At 46.4% G+C, this 21925-nt stretch overlaps 1 protein-coding gene across 4 annotated transcripts in view; it reads left to right on the top strand.

Annotated features, from left to right (window-relative positions):
• The window catches only part of GTF2A1 (general transcription factor IIA subunit 1), a 176465-nt gene that overhangs the window by 37221 nt on the left and 117319 nt on the right, over nt 1-21925 (top strand). For 2 of the 4 annotated variants that reach the window (XM_078659998.1, XM_078660001.1), the window contains exons 4-7: nt 2575-2676; nt 3221-3285; nt 17925-18009; nt 18279-18409. In XM_078659998.1, the coding sequence (XP_078516124.1) occupies nt 2575-2676; nt 3221-3285; nt 17925-18009; nt 18279-18409 (383 nt within the window). The remainder of the gene's footprint in view (nt 1-2574; nt 2677-3220; nt 3286-17924; nt 18010-18278; nt 18410-21925) is intronic. The other 2 variants (XM_078659999.1, XM_078660000.1) reach the window with 2 other exon arrangements.

The raw sequence follows: 21925 nt of genomic DNA, 5'->3' as shown, positions 1-21925 counted from the left end.
GAAGATCTAGTGTTGGTTGGTCATCAAACATGCCACTCTGCAATGGTGACCCACCAACAACTTAAAAGGATGGCCATTCCTAGACCCATTTCAGAAAAGGACCACCGTGACAGACACCTTCCTAACTGAATGGGGAGCGCATTCACAAAATTTCAGTTCAAGGTAGGTGGAATCCCAGTCAACCAATTCTCCACATAAATCACCTAGAGCTACTAGCAGTTCACCTTGCGTTGAAAGCTTTCCTAAATCACCTGATTGGCAAGGAAGCCCTCATCAAGACGGACATGACAGCCATGTATTACCTGCAGGAATAAGGTGACGCAAGATCCCCTCAGCTCTCTCACCTAGCCCAGAGCATTTATAAAAGGGTCCTCTATCACAAGTTCCACCTCTTGGTGGAATACTTACAGGGACTGGACAACAGCTTTGCTGACCACCTCAGTAGGATGCAGCAACAAGTGCACGAGTGGGAACTCCACCACTACTTTCAGCATTGGGGACTACTAGACATAGACCTCTTTACCACAGCAGAACATTCCAAATGCCCAAACTTCATCTCTAGGATCCCACAGTCAAAGGGCAGTCACTATAGATGAGTTGGTCAGGGATATTTCCTTACTCTTTTCCTTCTCTCCCTCTACTTCTGTTTGTTGTTTGGAAGCTTGGTCAAACATATTTCCCCCTCATACTGGCATGGGCATGACAGCCATGATTCACCACCCTCCTCGAACTATCGGTTGTACTACATGACACCGACCCCAACAGGCAGGACCTTCTCACCCAGAACAACAAATATAACAGGGGAGAAGAGAAAAAGTGGATTCGTTCTCCCTCTACAGACTTAGTTAAACAAAAATAATCCACATCTAGATTTCATTAGAGTGGTCCCTACAATGGTGGGGTGCACATAGTGTTCTTTAAATACCCCTCACACACCAAAAGGACCTGGTGTCATGCTTCATCATTGGTGTCTTCGCAATTCCTCTACGGGATGCGGCGTGCTGCTAACCAGCGACTACGTGGGAGCACTTTATTTGGCCATGTGTGGTGCATGTGGGTTTCTTGTGTGTGTATAAGTGAGTGGTGGGCTCCGAAGAGTGAAGCTAAAAAGGTACCTGGCACGTGAGGTCTACAACAACTTTAATGGGCCCCCGTGCTGGTACTGCTAAAAGGGTGATTTTGAGGTATTTTGTATGTTCATGTACAACACCTCATGTGTGCGTCGACATGTTTCAAAGCTAGGCTTCTTCTTCAGGACAGGGTGCACAGATCCCCACCTTACTCACATACTCAAATTTCGGATCGTTTACAGAAAAGTGATATTAAATTAGAAAGGCTAGTATGTGCCTACTTGTTTATTCATCTGCATTGTGAACTTGCTGCCAAAGTCATGGTTGGCACCATGAGCCTCCAGAACGGTGGGGTAGTAGTGCTATTTAGCACCTGCTACACTGGAATTCCCGCAGCTAGGGGAAGTAAGGCGCAGATGCCTTCAACTCGATGGGCTAGAAGTCTACATCTTAACTGATGTTTGGTCCACTTTGAATCAACTTCCTTCAGTGCATGCTATCCAACTGGTGATGTGATTTGGTCCAAACATTGAACCAGTTTCTATAAAAGTATGCATTTCCCCTCAAATATCGTTTATTAACACTCTGTTTGTTACACTGTGGGAATCAATGATGTTCTGTCTTCAAGACAGAAACGTTTCCCACTACTTGTATTTTGAAGTCTTTCCTATTGTTTGATGGAGGTCAGATGACAACTGGTTTAGAAATGTAACTCAAATTCATTTTGATAGCTGCAGTCATTTGAAGTTATTTTTAAAAAGTAGCATTTACTGCAGTAATAGTGCTTATTAAAAGCACCAATGGGGGGTCAAAGAGTGAGGTGAAAGTTATTTGTAGATGATAAAAGCTTTAAAGAATGGGGAAATATAGAAGCTTCGTAGACACCGGACACCAATCAGTGACTGAGGTTAGCATCAGACATTTTCTATCACAATTGTATGGCACCTAAAATGTATCTATGTATGTGTGCGTATATACATATACACTTAATATCGGTCATATGGCTTTAAGCGGTTCATACCTCACAGCTGGGCTCATGTGGCCATGTGAACATCACATTGAATATTGCTGCATGATCTTCAGAGTTTGGGCAAAAGTCGCAAAGCAGCTGTGAATACTAAAAGGAATTCCCTCTGCCCCATCACACTTCATGACATCAATAAGACATTCAAGAGCAACACTTCTTTCCATGATTACGAGGGAAACTGAGCTGCACTTGTTCTTTCTAAATACCCATTCTAATTGGAGAACTGTTAATATAATGCAGCTTTAAAAATAAAATTGAGGTTGTCCGCATTTTCTTGAGTGACTCATCTGACAACTCATGATACAATGAATTGTCGCTGTATGGTAAATCATAAACTGCATTCTTTTTGATTTAATAATTTTACCATTATTGTTTTTATGTAATTATCAAAATCGCAACTGGCCCTCAACTGGCAGCAATATTGGTATTTATAAAGGTTAAAAAAAATCCTGTCTTTTTGTTTCATTTCTATTGAAGTGGGCCGGCAGCTCTACAGCTCAGGAGACCAGACTTCAAACCACCTTTTCGATGGTGGCAAGGTCCAGGCACGTTATGGAGGAGGTGTGTTCACGCACCAGGGTAGGGCAAATCAGTAGACCCCCTAGGTGTTTGAGTTGCTCTGCCAAGCCTGGTCTCTGCTTGGCTGGACCTCTAAATGAGGACTGTATTTGTGTTGTCCTAGAATAGGGGTTTTGAAAGAAGATTGTGGTGGTGATGGCGGCACAAGCAAGCCTATTGTGAGAAAGTCGTCTAAAAGATCACATACGGGTTTGACAATTGTTAGGTTGATTTTACTTCCTCTCTGCGATGATTTGCATGTCCCACGCCCTAAAAGCATACTGAAATCTTAATTATATCAAAACCTTAATTATATGAAGTATCTTTGTATCTGATCTTTTAAGAACAACTTTGCTTCAGAAGGAGGAGATGGAGAGCAATGTTTATGAAAATTCAAAGCCTATAATGAAAAATGAATCCACTTATTTCAAAGTAATGTCCAAATTGGAAGCAAAGCAAATGTTCTCCCTCTCCTCTTCCTTTTCTTATATAGCCGCAAAAGTTAAACTATTGATTGTGAGTCAGTCTTTCATTGAAATAATAGCTTGCTTATTTGCATTTACAGTACCCCAACAGCAGGTGATCATGCAAGACTCGAAACTGATCCAGCACATGAATTCATCTGGCATGGTATGAAATATTGCATTCTGTATTTAATGAGTGGAGATAAGATGCCTCCGAGAAACTGTGGGTGGTAAGATGTGAAAATATCACGTTTCCCATTTGCATCTTCAGTGTGTATTTTATTGGGTAATAAGAGTACAGGATGGCAGCGCCAAATAGAGGCTATTTGCTATTTTCCTGCTGGTACACACCTGCCAATGGCTGTATAAAGCATCAAAATTGAACCGTTCGGTGTACATTGTAGTGGGAACCTATTGTTGAGGCGTAGGGAATAGAAGCCCCGCCCACTCTCCGCCCATATTTGCCATTGGCATGTCATTGTCCATTCTAAATCCTGGCTTCTGATTCATCAATAGGCTGGATAGTCCCTCCTTAGTATCACCTCCTCTTCATTTGTCACCTCCCTTGGCAACTGACCCCTTTACTTCGGTTGTTACACGGTACGTGTTATTTAGACTGTGAGCACTATTTTATTTAAAGTGAGCTTCTGCTACTGCAGGCACGTCATGCTTTGGTGCCTTCTTTACTCCCCCCACCCATTGTCCGTGCCATCTTGCCCCCGCCGTCCCTCCTGTTGTCCATGCCTTCCCCTCTGCCCGCCCTCCCTTTGTCGTGCCTTCTTCACACCCATCCTCCTCCCTCCCACTGTCCGTGATGCCTACCATTTGCAATGCAATAAGTCTCTTGTAAATGAAAAACCTATTGCATTGCAAATGCTTGATAATTGGGTGTTTGAGGCATTTGTAGATGTAGATAAATGTGGTTTGCATACGTCCACCATCTAGTGTTGGGTCAGTGTACCGTGAGTACTGACAACCCAGTTCTCACACTTAAAAAAAAATAAAATAAATAAACACACTCCAGGTTGATCGAGCAAAAAGCTCCCTGGCCACCTCTGCCATCAGGCCATGTTTGGCACAAAAACAAGATTCTGATGTCACACCATCTGGCTCGATGCGCTTGACCAAACCCTCCACCTTGGCACCGAGCCAACAGTCTACGGAGCTCTCTCTTTTGGTACCAACCACTTCAGTACTAAAAACTATCTAGTCACCGAAAACTTTGAAAATGCCACACAAGGACTCTGCTTCCTCTGTAGAGCCCATCCTCCATAAGATGGATAAGCTTGACGGCAAGCAAAAAATGCATATTCATCCTACTGGTCGTATCCTGGCTAAAGCAGTGTTGCAAGCGCCACACAAGCAACAACTCTCCTTTGAAGAAACAATTGTTCAGCCTGTGCCATCTAAGCAGATGAAAGCTGATAAAGCAACCAGTGCTTTTTCTTTCTCTTCCTCCGCCACCTCCACCACTGCCCTCTAGCCCCTTCCTCTACCATCTTCACCCTCTTCTTCTCATTCATTGGGTGACCCACTTGACATTACCCCTCCGTTTTCCATAAGGGGAGCAAGACATGTAGGACTATCTTTAACACACCACAGGCACCTGAGCCGTGGTCAGTATCCGACGTGGACCCTCCAGCGGACCCAGATTCAGATCTATACCCTGCCAGACTCTCCCCTCCAATGACATCACCTTTTATCACTAACTTATCAGCAGGGCGTTACATACCATCAGGTACCCTTACATAAGGAACCCACAGAGGATTTCCTCTCGAGACCCTCTTCCCCTCATGCATTGGTCGTCTAGTATCTCCCTATGCTTAAGGGTATGCTTTAACATTGATACATTTTCAAAGACCTTGCATTAGCACGTATCATTACTCCCAGGGCAAAAAAGAAATGCAAGGTTTAATCTTCAAACCCGATTTTACAGAGAGCAGATTCCACCAGATTAATGTATCTATGCATCAGGTAAAATAGTGGCTGCACAACTTCTCATCTTTAATACTTCATTCAGATGCGCCCTTGATTCTGCAGATCATGCTGCACAGGGCATTAATGCCAGTTTACTATTATGCGGACATGCTTGTGCGTATCATGTTTTAAGCCAGATGTCCAGTAAACCCCTCTCAATGTCCCATTCGACAAGGAACATCTCTTTGGCCCACAAGGGAATGAGGCATTCAAGAGAATGAAAAAAGATGCACAGGTTGCCAAATCCATGGGCTCACTTCAAATCCCGTGGGGTGCCTCGCTGCTCCCCACATAGAGCCAGTGCCAAAACAAATCGGAATCCTCTAACTCCTACAACTGTGGCCAGAGTCATCACTCCTCTCTGTGGGTAAATAATGCAAAGGGTAGGTAGGGGCAGAGGTGCCTCCACATGTGCGCTACCACCACCACTAAACAGTGACCCACTTCTCCATCCCCTGATCACACTACGCCTGCCCGGAAAAGGTTACAAAGCTTTCGTCAAAATTGGCAGACCATAATATCGGACCACTGGGTGTTGTACATTGTCCAACATGGCTATTGTCTGGAGCTCATCAACACACCTTCAAACATTCCACCTCGTTCTTGCAAGCGCTCTCCGGAATACCAAACACTGATCTGATCACACAGGAAGTCCAAGCCTTCAACATCAAAGGTGCAATATAACCTGCCCCTCTACGATGCCAAGGGTTAGGAGTATACTCCCTCTAATTCCCATAAACGATGGGACTCTGGCCTACATTAGATCTTGGGCCTCTCAACCATTACATCCTGTCAGAGCTATTTCATATGGTCTCTCTACAAGATGTGATCCCTCTCCTGCAACAAGGCATTTTTTCTCTACGCCCTGGACTCGAAAGGCTCCTACTTTCATATTCGAATACATCCTGCTCTTCACAAATATCTAAGATTAGTTATAGCAGTCAAACACTCTCTCCAGTTATCGCACCTCTCTGACCATTTGGCGTTGGGCTCTATATCCTAACATTCATCTCTTAGCGGAACACCTTCCAGGGACAGACTACAATTATGCCGATCTCCTCAGCAGGATGCGGCAACAAGTCCACAAGTGCGAACTCCACCCTTAAGTCCTCCTCCCAAGTGGAGATTTCCACACATAGATCTGTTCAGTACCGCAAACAAATCAAAAGGCCATACTTTGCATCTAGGTTGCAACACCCACTATCCAAGGGCAATGCTCCATGGATGAATTGGTCAAGGATATTTGCACATAAACAAGACATTCATGGTTCACAACACTACTTGACCTATCAGTAGTTCAGTATTCCGCACAAGAAGCGTGCCCTCTAGCCGAATCTTCTCATTCAGGACAATAGAGATCAGGTACCCAGACCCAAAGGAACTGGATCTAGCGATTTGGCTCACACGGTCAGTTAGGTTACTTAAACCTCCCACCTGAATGTATGACCATCCTTAAAGAAGTACGTAGACGACCTACCTGAGCTTGCTATGCAGCCAAATGGAAAAGATATCTTCCACTGTAATAATAAAAGTATCGATCTGTTTAACGCTACTATACAAAACATTGTTACTTGTTGCATCAGGATTAGTGGGGAATTAGTATAGGGAAATATGAAATGAATTTGAGCGGTGGACATGTTATAGTGGAGGGAAGGCAAAAAGTTCCTTCCTATGATGGTTTCACATTTCCTCCTTAATCAGTCAGTTAAGCTTCCTGTCTTTTTTTGCCCTCACCCAGTCACAGTAGCAAAAAACTCTCCATACCCTAGATGTAAAAAGAGTACTTCTGTATTACATTGACAGAACAAAAGACTTCGAAAAACAAAGCAACTTTTTGTTGCTTTTTCATTCACAAAGGAAAACCAATATCCAAGTCGGGCTTACCCGCTGGATAGTAAATTACATTCGAACATGCAATTCTAAAGCCAAAATGACTTTACCCATGTCCCCTAGAGAGAATTCGACACGTAATATGGGGGTTTCAATGGCTTTGCTGGGTATCATCCCTCTAGCTGAATTTGCAAAGCAGCTACATTGTCTACACCACGCACCTTCACAAAATTATTGTGTGGATGTTTTTACACACCAGCAAGCTAATGTAAGACGGGTAGTGCTAAAAACACTCCCTCAAACAATTACAACACCCCAAGGTTAGCCACAGCTTTGAGGGCACTGCTTTAGTCTATTCAAAGTAAGTGCATCTACAGCCACACATGCCTCAATCAAAGTGTTACTTTACCTGTAAGGATCTGTTCTTGAGATTTAGTGTAAATTTACATGCACCTTCCCTCCTCCCCGGACGCATTCTATCTACCACTTGGACATCTCTATTTCTCTACTTACTCTATACTCCATTCTCACCCGTCTGCGGGGAAAATTTCTAACATGGAGTCGATTCCCATGCGCAGTATTCCCAAGAGGAGGAGTCACTCTACCTCCTGATTCAAAATGCTTCAAAGAAACTGCACACATCCGGCCCAACACTAGGTGGCAGAGATATGCAAAGCTTGTGAATCTACCGCACTAGATGCCCGTAAAAGATGCTTGCCATGTAAGTAACCTTATCCTTTTTATTGATGTTTGGATACAAGTGCTTCATTGGAAAGGCTACTTCTGTTTGCTAAACAGTCCCTTTCACAGTATGTTTCATTCTTCTTCCAGTCTGATGTCTTCTAATTGTGACAGCTAATCTAGTTTACTGTTTGCATGAGTTAAATTCCTTTGCTTACCATATTGTGCTAATGTTATCTAAAAATAAGTGACTGCTGTGTGAAGATCACATTGTAAGTGCTTTTCCCGTTCATGGAGTCCCAAATATACCTGATTTCTGTTAACCTCTTTAATGCGGACTGTGAGATGTTCACGTCCTCTGCATTACCTCTTATACTGAGGAAGTGAACCGCTCTTCTTGGATGCTGAAAATCCTTCTGCGTCTTCCATCAATGTTTTTTTAGCATTTTTTTTCCAGTTTTTCTTCCCTTTTTATTATTTTTACACTAATCTCAGGATGTGAGGGAAAACCTTCCCTCCTGTCTCAAGGTGGTTATTTTGTCATTGTGGGTCGATCAGCAGGCTGACTCCACACTATAAACTTTGAAGCAGTCCATGACATTAAGCACATACTGCTTTCTCTTGGATGCCCGGAGGAGAAGGGGAGCACATTTGAATGTAACCTCTATTTCTGACACCATTATAGTGTTCTCAATAAACTCAAACTTTCTAAAAACGAACCACCCTCTCAACCAAGATCCTCCCGAGCAAGGTGTAAGATGACAGCAAATACCCGTTCTACTAACCTCTTACTGGAACCTCCTGTTTTGTTGAAAAATATGGATGGATGCCAATGCTTATAATTTTAATGTATACACTTCCACTGTTTTGGACTCCATTGCACCTCCTAGCTGCACATTATATGTTGAACTTCCCCTCTTCGGTTCTCTGAGAACGTACTGAAAGAAAAGAGTAAATGTAAAACATTGGATTTCAAGTGTAAAGCCACTTAGTCCTGCAATAAAACAAAAAACCTATAAATTGCCAATCAAGGCTTCTCATAAGCTTGTAAAACAAACAAGCAATCTTTTGCAGACCAATTGGTCTCCACACGAAGCCAAAGTCAGATTTTTTTCTACTGTCAGCTCATTCTTTTATCAGCGAAGTCTTCTACCTTCTGAGGAACTGTGACAATCTCTTTTTTTGATAGAAAAGATTGTTGCCATGTATTGTAATTTTTTTCCTATCATGATGGAGCATATCTGTACCTCAAAAATCAACCTGGGCTCCTTCTTTCTTGGCTTTTTAAAAATGTCATTTGAGGATATCCACTCCTCTTATTCAATTGGTTCTCTACCTCTCCAGCAGGCCTATTCTCCAGAAATCTTAAAGCTTGGTATGGGCTTTATTGGTCCTCAGTCATGTGGGCTTCTTAAATTCAATAAATGTGGCCTCGTTACTTCCTACCTGGAAACTTGCTCATGTTGTACCCTACTGAAGAAACCATCCAAACCATCATCTCTAACTGCTGACCTATGTCTTATTTGCCATTTTCTACTTTGGTATTAGAAAAACTGTCAAAAGATCCTTGTCTGACTTGGAAAAAAAATCTCCTGTAAGTTGACTTCAGCTATCAAAACCACTGGAATTCTAACATCAAACATAGCTGATCCTTCACTGGTAGATGTTTGATCACATGTAGGTATACTATCTAACAAGAATAGTCACATAAATGGATATATGCATGTCCCTCAAAGCTTAGTAATACTTGCATTCCCTAACATAAAGTGTCTACTGAACAAACAGGAAGAGGACTGATTTGGCATAGTGTTACAGGCAAACAAGACATTAGGCAGAAGAACAGGCCTAGTACGTTTTGCAGAACTGAAGAGGGGAGGAAAGATAAGGAAGAGATTGGAGAAACCTGAAGATAAAATTAAACGCTAGAGAAAGTAGTTTCACAGACCAAAAGGGATGATCTCTGACAATTCCTGCAAGCTAAAGTGGAATCGACACCTACAATTCCAAATGGGTGCTGAATGTTCTGTAGAATCCACACCATGTTCTCTGAACAAGGTTATGAGTAAAAGGGGGGGGGGAGTTGTAACAGAAGTGGCAACTAAATAAATGGGGTATATTAGCAATCACTATCAGGAGTCGTACTAGTTTGAAGGGGAATCCACCTAGATAGTATATCTAACTACGGTTTGCAATCTGGGCATTATATTTGAAGATAAGCTTACTCTGGAAGCTCGGGTCACAAAAACAACTGCCTCTTGTTTTGCGATCATCGGATCCCTCCGAAAAAAAATTCCGCTACTACCTTCTCAGGTACGCGCACAAGTAGCAAGATGTTCGATTCTCAGTAGGCTTGACTACTGTAACGCTCTCTTGCTGGAATCCCCTAATTTCCTGTTGGATAGACTGCAAAGGATCTAGTCAGCAGCTGCCAAACTAGTTTTAGGGTGGCCGAGAATCTCTTCTGATTCTGCAGCCTTGGCAGAACTTCACTGGCTTCCCCTGAGACAGGAGTGCAATTTAAATCTCTCTGCCTCGTTTTTAAAGCCGTTCACGGGACTGGACCTGTACGTATGCGGAAAAATTTCGACTGGTACGTCCCGTCAAGAACTCTGTGCTCCTCGTCGGGGAAATTGGTGAAGGTTCCTAGATTTCGAAAGGTCCGGTCCGGGGTAGATCCTTTGGGGGTGGCAGCGGCTAAATTGTGGAACAGACTCCCGTGGGAAATTAGGCAAATCAGGGAGCTCCTTCCCTTCAGAAAAAGTGTAAAAACCTGGCTATTCCCCAAGATTTAGTGGCCGGTTCCCGCTCCCTCTCTCCCCCTCTTGAGCTACTTTAGCGCCAGGACGCCTGCTAAGTGATAGTGCGCTTTTATAAATTGAATAAATAAATATAGTGGTGTAAAATTGTAATTTATTTTGAGAAAAATGCTTTAACTTTGTAAACCCCATCACAGGAAAAAAAATAGCTAAAAAACATTAAACGAATGTGGGGAAAAAAGGAATTTTAACTTTCTTACTTCCATCAATAAAGACTTCGACATCTTTTGGAAGCGTATTTCATTTTTGAAGGCCAGTTTTCAAATACAAAGACTTGAGAGGTTTTAACTTTGATTTGAGAGAAATGGCGAAAAGACATGCCCCTTTTTAGGTCTCGCCTAGGTAGCGATTGTGCTGTTTCTTCGAGACCTGCCATATTCAGGTATAGACTTTAAGCTCCGCCCACCCTTTCAATGGGCTCCTCTTATTATCCTTTGTGAATTATGGCTTTTGATTCGTGAATAGACTTAGTAGTCCCTCCTTTGTTACCTCTCATGAGGACAGCGCCTTTTACATGTGTCCTTACCCTCTAGGTTTCATTAACAGTTCGTGAGCACTATTTAGTTACTGTCTTGCTGAAGCAGGTACGACATACTGTCCGCCTTTAGCAACCCGCCCTGGTATGTAGTTGCTGTGCGAGACCCGACATGTTATCCCGCTTCTGCAAACCATGACGCTTCAGAGGAGGCAATTTTTTTTATTTACAAAGTACAGCTTTTTAAAAAAAACAACAATGTAATTACTTCATTAGTATTCACGGCACGCTGCACTTTAGCTTCACCCGTTTAAAGCGAAAGTTCAGTGTGCTTAGGTTGCTACAAAAGTAAATAAATAGAAAGTCAGACACTGCATTTCTTTCCCATTTATTAGGGCTCGCCTGCTGATGCGCTTCAGCGCATAGCTGGCGAAGCTCTATAGGGGCTTATCCAGTGTTTATCCACCACTGGCGATTCCACTGGCGATTCCTTCAAGTGCATGTGCTTTTTAGGTCATTGCGCTTGCGCAAGCCCTAAAAAGCGCGTGCACAATGCCACCAGCCGCCTGCCTGCCTGCCTCGCATTACCACATCAAAGGCAGCCCTCCGAGTGCATTTCTCACCCCCTAATTATTCACGGCCGGCCGGCAGGCACATCAAAGGCTGCTGCTGCCGTGACTCGCATTTCTCCTCCCTCCTCCCCTATCACTGCCCAGGCCGGCCATACTTTCTCTTTACAAGGGCGCCCATTCCTGAATCACTTGAAATCTCTCCACATTATTTGCATTTTGTTAATTAAAAAAATTAACTACAACACAGCGTTGCACATTTTTCTCGACTTCGGAAGGATGAGTCCCAATCTCATTTGTACAAAGTGTTGTAATGGGATTATTGGAGAGTTAGAGAAACGTGCTCACAAGTTACATTTTTATGCAAATCATCTGAGTAAATAAACAATAGCATGGTGCCGTTTGCGTCCTTGACTTGATCTGGTTTTTATTTTTATTTTGCTATTATTCTCACAAAGGCTAAGAAGGTCTGCCTACTTTAGTATTAAGTGCTATACGTCGCATAAGCAACAGCTAACCATTCACTCACCCACGCAACGCCACTCACACACGCAACGCCACTCACCCACGCAACGCCACTCACCCACGCAACGCCACTCACCCACGCAACGCCACTCACCCACGCAACGCCACTCACCCACGCAACGCCACTCACCCACGCAACGCCACTCACCCACGCAACGCCACTCACCCACGCAACGCCACTCACCCACGCAACGCCACTCACCCACGCAACGCCACTCACCCACGCAACGCCACTCACCCACGCAACGCCACTCACCCACGCAACGCCACTCACCCACGCAACGCCACTCACCCACGCAACGCCACTCACCCACGCAACGCCACTCACCCACGCAACGCCACTCACCCACGCAACGCCACTCACCCACGCAACGCCACTCACCCACGCAACGCCACTCACCCACGCAACGCCACTCACCCACGCAACGCCACTCACCCACGCAACGCCACTCACCCACGCAACGCCACTCACCCACGCAACGCCACTCACCCACGCAACGCCACTCACCCACGCAACGCCACTCACCCACGCAACGCCACTCACCCACGCAACGCCACTCACCCACGCAACGCCACTCACCCACGCAACGCCACTCACCCACGCAACGCCACTCACCCACGCAACGCCACTCACCCACGCAACGCCACTCACCCACGCAACGCCACTCACCCACGCAACGCCACTCACCCACGCAACGCCACTCACCCACGCAACGCCACTCACCCACGCAACGCCACTCACCCACGCAACGCCACTCACCCACGCAACGCCACTCACCCACGCAACGCCACTCACCCACGCAACGCCACTCACCCACGCAACGCCACTCACCCACGCAACGCCACTCACCCACGCAACGCCACTCACCCACGCAACGCCACTCACCCACGCAACGCCACTCACCCACGCAACGCCACTCACCCACGCAACGCCACTCACCCACGCAACGCCACTCACCCACGCAACGCCACTCACCCACGCAACGCCACTCACCCACGCAACGCCACTCACCCACGCAACGCCACTCACCCACGCAACGCCACTCACCCACGCAACGCCACTCACCCACGCAACGCCACTCACCCACGCAACGCCACTCACCCACGCAACGCCACTCACCCACGCAACGCCACTCACCCACGCAACGCCACTCACCCACGCAACGCCACTCACCCACGCAACGCCACTCACCCACGCAACGCCACTCACCCACGCAACGCCACTCACCCACGCAACGCCACTCACCCACGCAACGCCACTCACCCACGCAACGCCACTCACCCACGCAACGCCACTCACCCACGCAACGCCACTCACCCACGCAACGCCACTCACCCACGCAACGCCACTCACCCACGCAACGCCACTCACCCACGCAACGCCACTCACCCACGCAACGCCACTCACCCACGCAACGCCACTCACCCACGCAACGCCACTCACCCACGCAACGCCACTCACCCACGCAACGCCACTCACCCACGCAACGCCACTCACCCACGCAACGCCACTCACCCACGCAACGCCACTCACCCACGCAACGCCACTCACCCACGCAACGCCACTCACCCACGCAACGCCACTCACCCACGCAACGCCACTCACCCACGCAACGCCACTCACCCACGCAACGCCACTCACCCACGCAACGCCACTCACCCACGCAACGCCACTCACCCACGCAACGCCACTCACCCACGCAACGCCACTCACCCACGCAACGCCACTCACCCACGCAACGCCACTCACCCACGCAACGCCACTCACCCACGCAACGCCACTCACCCACGCAACGCCACTCACCCACGCAACGCCACTCACCCACGCAACGCCACTCACCCACGCAACGCCACTCACCCACGCAACGCCACTCACCCACGCAACGCCACTCACCCACGCAACGCCACTCACCCACGCAACGCCACTCACCCACGCAACGCCACTCACCCACGCAACGCCACTCACCCACGCAACGCCACTCACCCACGCAACGCCACTCACCCACGCAACGCCACTCACCCACGCAACGCCACTCACCCACGCAACGCCACTCACCCACGCAACGCCACTCACCCACGCAACGCCACTCACCCACGCAACGCCACTCACCCACGCAACGCCACTCACCCACGCAACGCCACTCACCCACGCAACGCCACTCACCCACGCAACGCCACTCACCCACGCAACGCCACTCACCCACGCAACGCCACTCACCCACGCAACGCCACTCACCCACGCAACGCCACTCACCCACGCAACGCCACTCACCCACGCAACGCCACTCACCCACGCAACGCCACTCACCCACGCAACGCCACTCACCCACGCAACGCCACTCACCCACGCAACGCCACTCACCCACGCAACGCCACTCACCCACGCAACGCCACTCACCCACGCAACGCCACTCACCCACGCAACGCCACTCACCCACGCAACGCCACTCACCCACGCAACGCCACTCACCCACGCAACGCCACTCACCCACGCAACGCCACTCACCCACGCAACGCCACTCACCCACGCAACGCCACTCACCCACGCAACGCCACTCACCCACGCAACGCCACTCACCCACGCAACGCCACTCACCCACGCAACGCCACTCACCCACGCAACGCCACTCACCCACGCAACGCCACTCACCCACGCAACGCCACTCACCCACGCAACGCCACTCACCCACGCAACGCCACTCACCCACGCAACGCCACTCACCCACGCAACGCCACTCACCCACGCAACGCCACTCACCCACGCAACGCCACTCACCCACGCAACGCCACTCACCCACGCAACGCCACTCACCCACGCAACGCCACTCACCCACGCAACGCCACTCACCCACGCAACGCCACTCACCCACGCAACGCCACTCACCCACGCAACGCCACTCACCCACGCAACGCCACTCACCCACGCAACGCCACTCACCCACGCAACGCCACTCACCCACGCAACGCCACTCACCCACGCAACGCCACTCACCCACGCAACGCCACTCACCCACGCAACGCCACTCACCCACGCAACGCCACTCACCCACGCAACGCCACTCACCCACGCAACGCCACTCACCCACGCAACGCCACTCACCCACGCAACGCCACTCACCCACGCAACGCCACTCACCCACGCAACGCCACTCACCCACGCAACGCCACTCACCCACGCAACGCCACTCACCCACGCAACGCCACTCACCCACGCAACGCCACTCACCCACGCAACGCCACTCACCCACGCAACGCCACTCACCCACGCAACGCCACTCACCCACGCAACGCCACTCACCCACGCAACGCCACTCACCCACGCAACGCCACTCACCCACGCAACGCCACTCACCCACGCAACGCCACTCACCCACGCAACGCCACTCACCCACGCAACGCCACTCACCCACGCAACGCCACTCACCCACGCAACGCCACTCACCCACGCAACGCCACTCACCCACGCAACGCCACTCACCCACGCAACGCCACTCGCAAAACGAAAAATGTGAAACTCTTCTATTGCGAGACCTATTGCATTTTCAATGCTTGTTTTCTTTTATAGCAATCACTGCGTGCCACGCTGTAGCTATAAACATCTGAAGCTAAAGCACAGAGTGCCAATGAAACAGATAAATACAAAAAGGCGGTCAGCAGCTTTTACATTATTGCTTTTACCTTTCAACATGGTGGCCGCCCACCTTTGTCTGCTATTTATCAGGCATTGATGACACAGTGCGCAAATATCTTTAAACATATAAAATTAAAGTGCGATACAATGCAGAGGCTACAAAACAAAAATGCTCCAACTTCTTGATGCTCACTTTAAATGTATTCACTTTAAACATGGCGGCTGCACGCCATTCATTTCTATTTATTTTTTCCTTGAATAGCATTTGCAGTGCAGCATGTAATTCTATTCCCTTATTAGGTCTCAAGGAAAGGGTGCAGTACTACAGGCTATTACTAGGTGTCCTTGTGGAGTTCAATAAAACAAATTGTAAGCTAACCTCAGCAGCAATCTTTCTCTTTATCATTCCATGAAGGGTTGCAGTACCTAATGTGCCTAATGGAGGTCCCTTTACAATTACACAGGGACACCTAGTAACATCTTTCGGTACAGCACCCTTTCCTTCATTCATGACATTTCTTTTGTTACTTCTGCTACTGCTGGGATATTGTTAAACAAAAAAAGGACAAACATTAGCATTTGCTACGGCAATAGCTCAAAGTTTCACTAATGCTAGACCTCTTGCATTGCAAATGCTTGTTTTTTATTACATGTGGGTCCTACAATAAGTGAAAGCTAGTGTGCAAAAGCTAGTAAGCTATTAAATCACAGCTAATAGCTGACCAGATACTTTAATGTACTGGGTATGAGTGACTGTTCATTAGAAATGGATAGAATATCTCTCTGTATTTGGAGAAAGCATTTGATAGGAAGCACCTTAGTAGGACTCTTGTGGGTTTTTTTTTCTGGTGCTCAAGTTGACTAATATCATAATTGTTTGCTGCCGCTGATGGAGGGTCGGAGGAAAGTGAGGTAAATTGACAGCATCACCGTAGCCAATTGTCAAACCAAGCTAGCTGCATGCTAAGATATCTGGTTCACAGTGAAGCACCGCACACAATAGCAGTCACTCTAAGATAATTAAAATGTGCTAAGTAAAGTATTAAATTACAAGCTGAGCTGCGCTGAAACAAAGGTTCTCTTCGAACAATTGGACAGATAAAAGTAGTGGAATCTCCTATGTAATGCACTTCGCATATTTCTACATTCTAGATTGTAAGAATCCACTTCAGACCAACTGAAGGAAAAATTAGAAGTAACCCTCTTAAGACAGAACAAACACATCTAACTCGGAAATATTGCATGAAGTAAAACTAACTTTAAAAAAGTTGTCTGTTACCAAATACACTCTTCAGTTACTGATTCTACGCCTAAGCCTGCTGCATTTGATCTCTATACAGTATGTAGGTTGTCTGTCGAAGCAGGTCTCTCAGTTCATTTGGCTCAAATTGTAAAGCTGAAGAAAGATCTCCACCTCTTTATGGAGGACAGACTGTAAAAAAAACATCACCACACTATTCATGACTGGTGCAAGCTGTTATCAAAACCCGGCAACATCAAAGTACTTTTTTTCCTAAGTTAAGTTATTATTAATCTTTGGTTGATAGTGTAGTCAAACATTTGGGCAAAAAAAGACATATTGTAATCCGTTCTTTTTCTGAAATGGCAATGTAACTTTGAAACATACCTCTGGGTGGCTCCTCGGCTATTCTGTCAAATTGTCCTTTAAAGTTGAAAGTGTTTTTTATCCGATTCCTGTATGTGATGGTTGCTGGCAACTTGCTTTTTAAGTTGCTAGCACACAAAGCGCTCTCTGTGCCGGAGACGCCAATTATATCTTTTTTCCCTCACCTGGAGTCTTTTCTCTTGTCATCTGGAGCACTTCCTCCTTTATTTAAAAAAAATATTTTTATGACTTGGCGCTCTCGCCTTTTAGTCTTTGTTTCTAAATAGAACGTAGATTGTATCCAGGATGGTCCTACATCACAATGAATGCATCTTGAATTCAGTAGATGGGTCCTAAAGAAGTAGAATCAAGGTTTATTGTACATACTTATTGTCAGGGCAGGGCTTCTATAGCTTGGGATTCATGTGCTTTGCACTTGAACTGGAGGCACTGGGTCACATGGATCTACTGTATAAAGTGGGAAAGCAGTTCTAAGTTGTTTCTGGCCACCATCTTTCTTCAAGATGGAAATGTGAATGGATCTGTATGGAATCGTAGTTATCAAGGGCACACTGGAGTGATCCTTGCAAACAACACTTGCCAATAGTTACTGTGGTATATTGAAGCAAACCTACTTCAAATATAGTGATTTATTTTAAACGTTACCAATTCTTTATGCTTTTGTTTTTCTACAGAGTGCAGCAGCTGCAGCAGCTACCTTGGCTTTACCGGCTTTACCTGCTGGTGTCACACCAGTACAGCAGATACTAACAAATTCAGGTAACAATTTCTTTGCACAGAATGATGGCTCTGGATATTCCCTCTCCTACCTTTTCCTCGCTCATGCTTGGTAACATTGTAGACCATAGCGCAGAGAATTGATGATTTTTTTTAAATGCTATACTTAAATGCATTTAGTTGCAGGATTGCAGCAGGTCCATTTATTGTAGTTTACGAATTACTGTTGCTGCAATTAAAAACCCCAACGTTTTAGTATTGCTTTTAGTCTTCTTCCAGATAACTTGATTTTTTTTTTGTTTTGCTTTCAGGCCAGATCTTGCAGTTGGTAAGAACAGCTAACGGTGCACAATATATTATTCAGCCCCAACAGCAAATGGTTTTACAGCAGCAAGTGATACCACAGATGCAGGCCGGGGTACAGGCTCCTGTGATACAACAGGTAAATAAACGAAGATGTTTCCATTAGTTTATGGTGTATCTGGTTGCTTGTTTTATTTCATTCACTGCAAGCACAATGTAAATTGTTTGATCTGTTGTGTGTGCAATATGACAAAAGTGCAAAACAAACTGCTAGTACTGTTTGCATTTGTCCATGTGAAGTTCATGTCAGTTTGTCTTCAAATTATTGGATGGCTGAACTTGCCCTGTGACGTGTGTGTACTTAAAGGCCCCTCTGGTGTTGTTTTTAGATTTGTTTGAATATATGTGTAGCGACCTGCCACAATCCTTGTATTGCAGGATCTTTGATTTGTTTGTGTTTTGGTGAATATTTTAATGCCATGGTAGTGAGAATAAATGTGGACCAATAACATGTTATTTGGAGCAGGTGTACTGATCAAACACACATTAATACTTTTATTACTACAGAACAGCGAAACTGACTTGAGAAACCTGTTTGCTGCCTAACAGATGAATGCAAGAAATACTTTACCCAGAGAAAACGGTCTCCTTGTGGTTACAAAGCGTCTTTAGTGTGGTCTTACTGTACTACACAAATTTAACCCCATGTATCTTGGTTTTGTTTCAAAGTCTCTTTTTTTAAACAAATGCACGTGAAAAAATGCCATGTGGTGGAGCTTTGAACAGGCCAAGATGGCCACGCCTTAGACAAGCTATTTGCTCAAAACCTGCAGGGAGCAGGAACACCCCTCATCCTGCAGCCCACAAATTACTTAGTCAAAAAGAGGGTTGAATCTTTGTCGAGGATAACCTCAGAAGTTGAGGCCTGCCTGTGTGAGCTGAAAAGTGATGTTGCCTGAGCGTCTCTCCGTGGGACCGCGATGCGGACCAGAAGAGAACGCTGTAGAGGCACTACATGAGTCAAGTTGTTCACTGTGAACCGGAAATGATGACCAGGATGACGGGAGGTAAGAAACTGAAGAAGGTACGGCATGTTAAACACCATCCACCCCTACCTCTCTGTAGCCTGTGACCAATAAGACACCACAACCCTGTGGGATTTTGAAGTCTTGGCCAAAACCTACACGGAAAATACTAATTGGAACAGTGAACATTATCTATAGGCCGGGGTAGCGAACCGGACCCTATACATGACTGGAACTCCAAGGCTATTGAGAGGACGGGGGATCCATGAACTAGAGATTTGGTGAGTGGGGCGGGTACTTCCAGAGTGGAGAGGCAGAAAGTAGCCTAGTGGTGCAACATGCACAAAGCATGATGAATTCATAGTTCACCATACACTCAATGATGCATTGACAAGGAAATTTGAAGACCTCGAAAGCCATCCTTAGAAAAGATAACTTGCGATTCCAAGGCCTAAGAAGTAGCAGAGGACACTTATTGAGACATTCACCACCATTTTGTGAATCAACCGTGTGCTTATCCTGCTGCGTCGTGTAAATTGCTTGGGACAACGATGCACTGAGAAAATGAGTAGACCTTGCGATATCCTGGAAAGGTTTCACGAATACCAATACAGCTTCATTTTTTGGGATAGCACACCAGCTACATTACTCTTACGACAACAGTTCACTCAGTGACAGACAAATTGGAACAAAATCTGCAACTGGTGGCTTTTCCCCTTTGGCATGGACACCTAGAAAGAGCTTTCCAAGGCACAGAGAGATAATTTCATAATTGTTTATAAATTAACTTTTTCTTATTCTCAGTTGGGGGACATTTGGAAGTGGAGGAAAGGTTTAAAGAAAGATGTTCAAACAAAAACGAAGCCACAGTGGGTCGCCATCCTATACATCTCGTATGAAAATCCAGGGGCTAACTTGACATGCAATAGGGTGCACTTAAGCATGATTACGCATCACATCTGCTGTCGTTAAAATACTCTTCAGCTTAAAGGGATTTAATGCGTCTAGGAAATGTCCCAAGTAATGGCAGATTATGGGAATGGGAAACGGTGATATAATTGCACTTCAAGAAACATACTTAAAATGCTCCGAGGAAACTGAATCGGAATCTAACCTGAGCAAAACTTCAAGTCTTCAGTAGTACTGGATTGAAATCAGAGGCTGTGCAACCTCGAAAATTCGGGGCTGCGCATCAGTGATCTCTTAGTGGGACAAAGGTGTTGCGCTTGCTAAATTCATTTCTGGACCAAAGATTGGTGTCTGGCCTAGATTTAGTGTCCTAGGAAGCTTATCCAGGCGGTTGGAACTGGTGAGGCTTCCATCTTCAGAGTGCAACCATGGGCTGGTGCCAGCAAAGAGCCAGGCAAAGGTACCATACGCTCAATTGGTGCAAAGGCTGACCCTTTCTGTAGAAGTCTAACTAGGGGCCCAAAAGTACTCCAGAAGGGGTGTAAATTAACCAGAGGGATGCTTTGGCAATGGGCACCGTGTCGAAGCCAGGTTTAAGCTCAATCTGTTATCTACCCTTTAACTTGGCACTATTTTCCTCGCCCTTAGTGATCTTACCTTTCTGACTGCAACAGACTCCACAGAGCTTTGTAGGTCAAGCATGTGCTAGTAAAGTGAACACAAACACATTCCTACAACACTGTCACGCAAGGAATCAAACCAAATCTACACTTTTGGTGGAAAAAAATTCTGCCAGCATGGCCTTGTTGTCTTGAAATGCCCTTTCGTTGCTGGCACAGCAAACATCTGCCCTCTAGGTAATTATCACCCGCTCATGGGTAAAAAAATTCAATCGCTGTCCAACAGACCAACCTGAACGAGGCTCTGTGTGTGTCCCAGCTTCACTAGGCCTCCCTACATTTATTTTTCTACCACTGGATTGATGATGTGAGAAAGTGCCTATTTTGAACACGGCACACCCCCACTTTTTACCTGGAAATGGATGTGGTTTTGATTGTGGTTCACAGGGTCCCTGCCAATCAGGTCCTCTATACCAGTGCTGCTTCTTCCCTAAAAACGATTCCACAATTTGCCCATCAGGCCCCCCTGTAAGTCTCTAGTAATATGTACCAAGGGCATCAGGACTGAAGAGGGTCACCTAGGGACCCCTCGGCAAGGCAGACTGCCACTGCAGCATCTCTGGCCTGGTGCAGACAAAATGCCAAAGTTGACAAGGCACACTAGCACTGTCTAATATATAGTTGTCACCCCTCTAGCAGACCTTACCAGCCCTAAGTCAGGGTACACTAAATCCCAGGTGTGGGAATATCTGTATCCGCAGATACGCCTCTAAAACATTTGGGTCTATTCCTTAATGTTGTAAGTGCTATGGAATCCATAGAAAGTACATGGATTGGAAACTTGAGTTCCACAGCACCATGATTGCTTCACTAAACAGTTTTTTGTCCCCAAACTACTCCTCACAATATACCCACCTTTTGCGAGTGTGGTACCTATTGTAACTTGTACCCAGAGGGCTCCTCGGAGATGCCCCCTGAAAACTTACCGACCCTGATATGGTCACTTACTGCGTGTGTGTGTGTGGCAGCCTGCCACACACGCACGTTTTTGGACCCCTGGTTGGAGAGCGTCTGCTCTCTGGAACCAAAATAATGTACACC

Source organism: Lissotriton helveticus, chromosome 9, assembly GCF_964261635.1.
Source record: "Lissotriton helveticus chromosome 9, aLisHel1.1, whole genome shotgun sequence".
Lineage (NCBI taxonomy): Eukaryota > Metazoa > Chordata > Amphibia > Caudata > Salamandridae > Lissotriton > Lissotriton helveticus.
The sequence above is the reverse complement of the archived record's forward strand: the minus strand, read 5'-3'. Positions and strand labels throughout refer to the sequence as shown.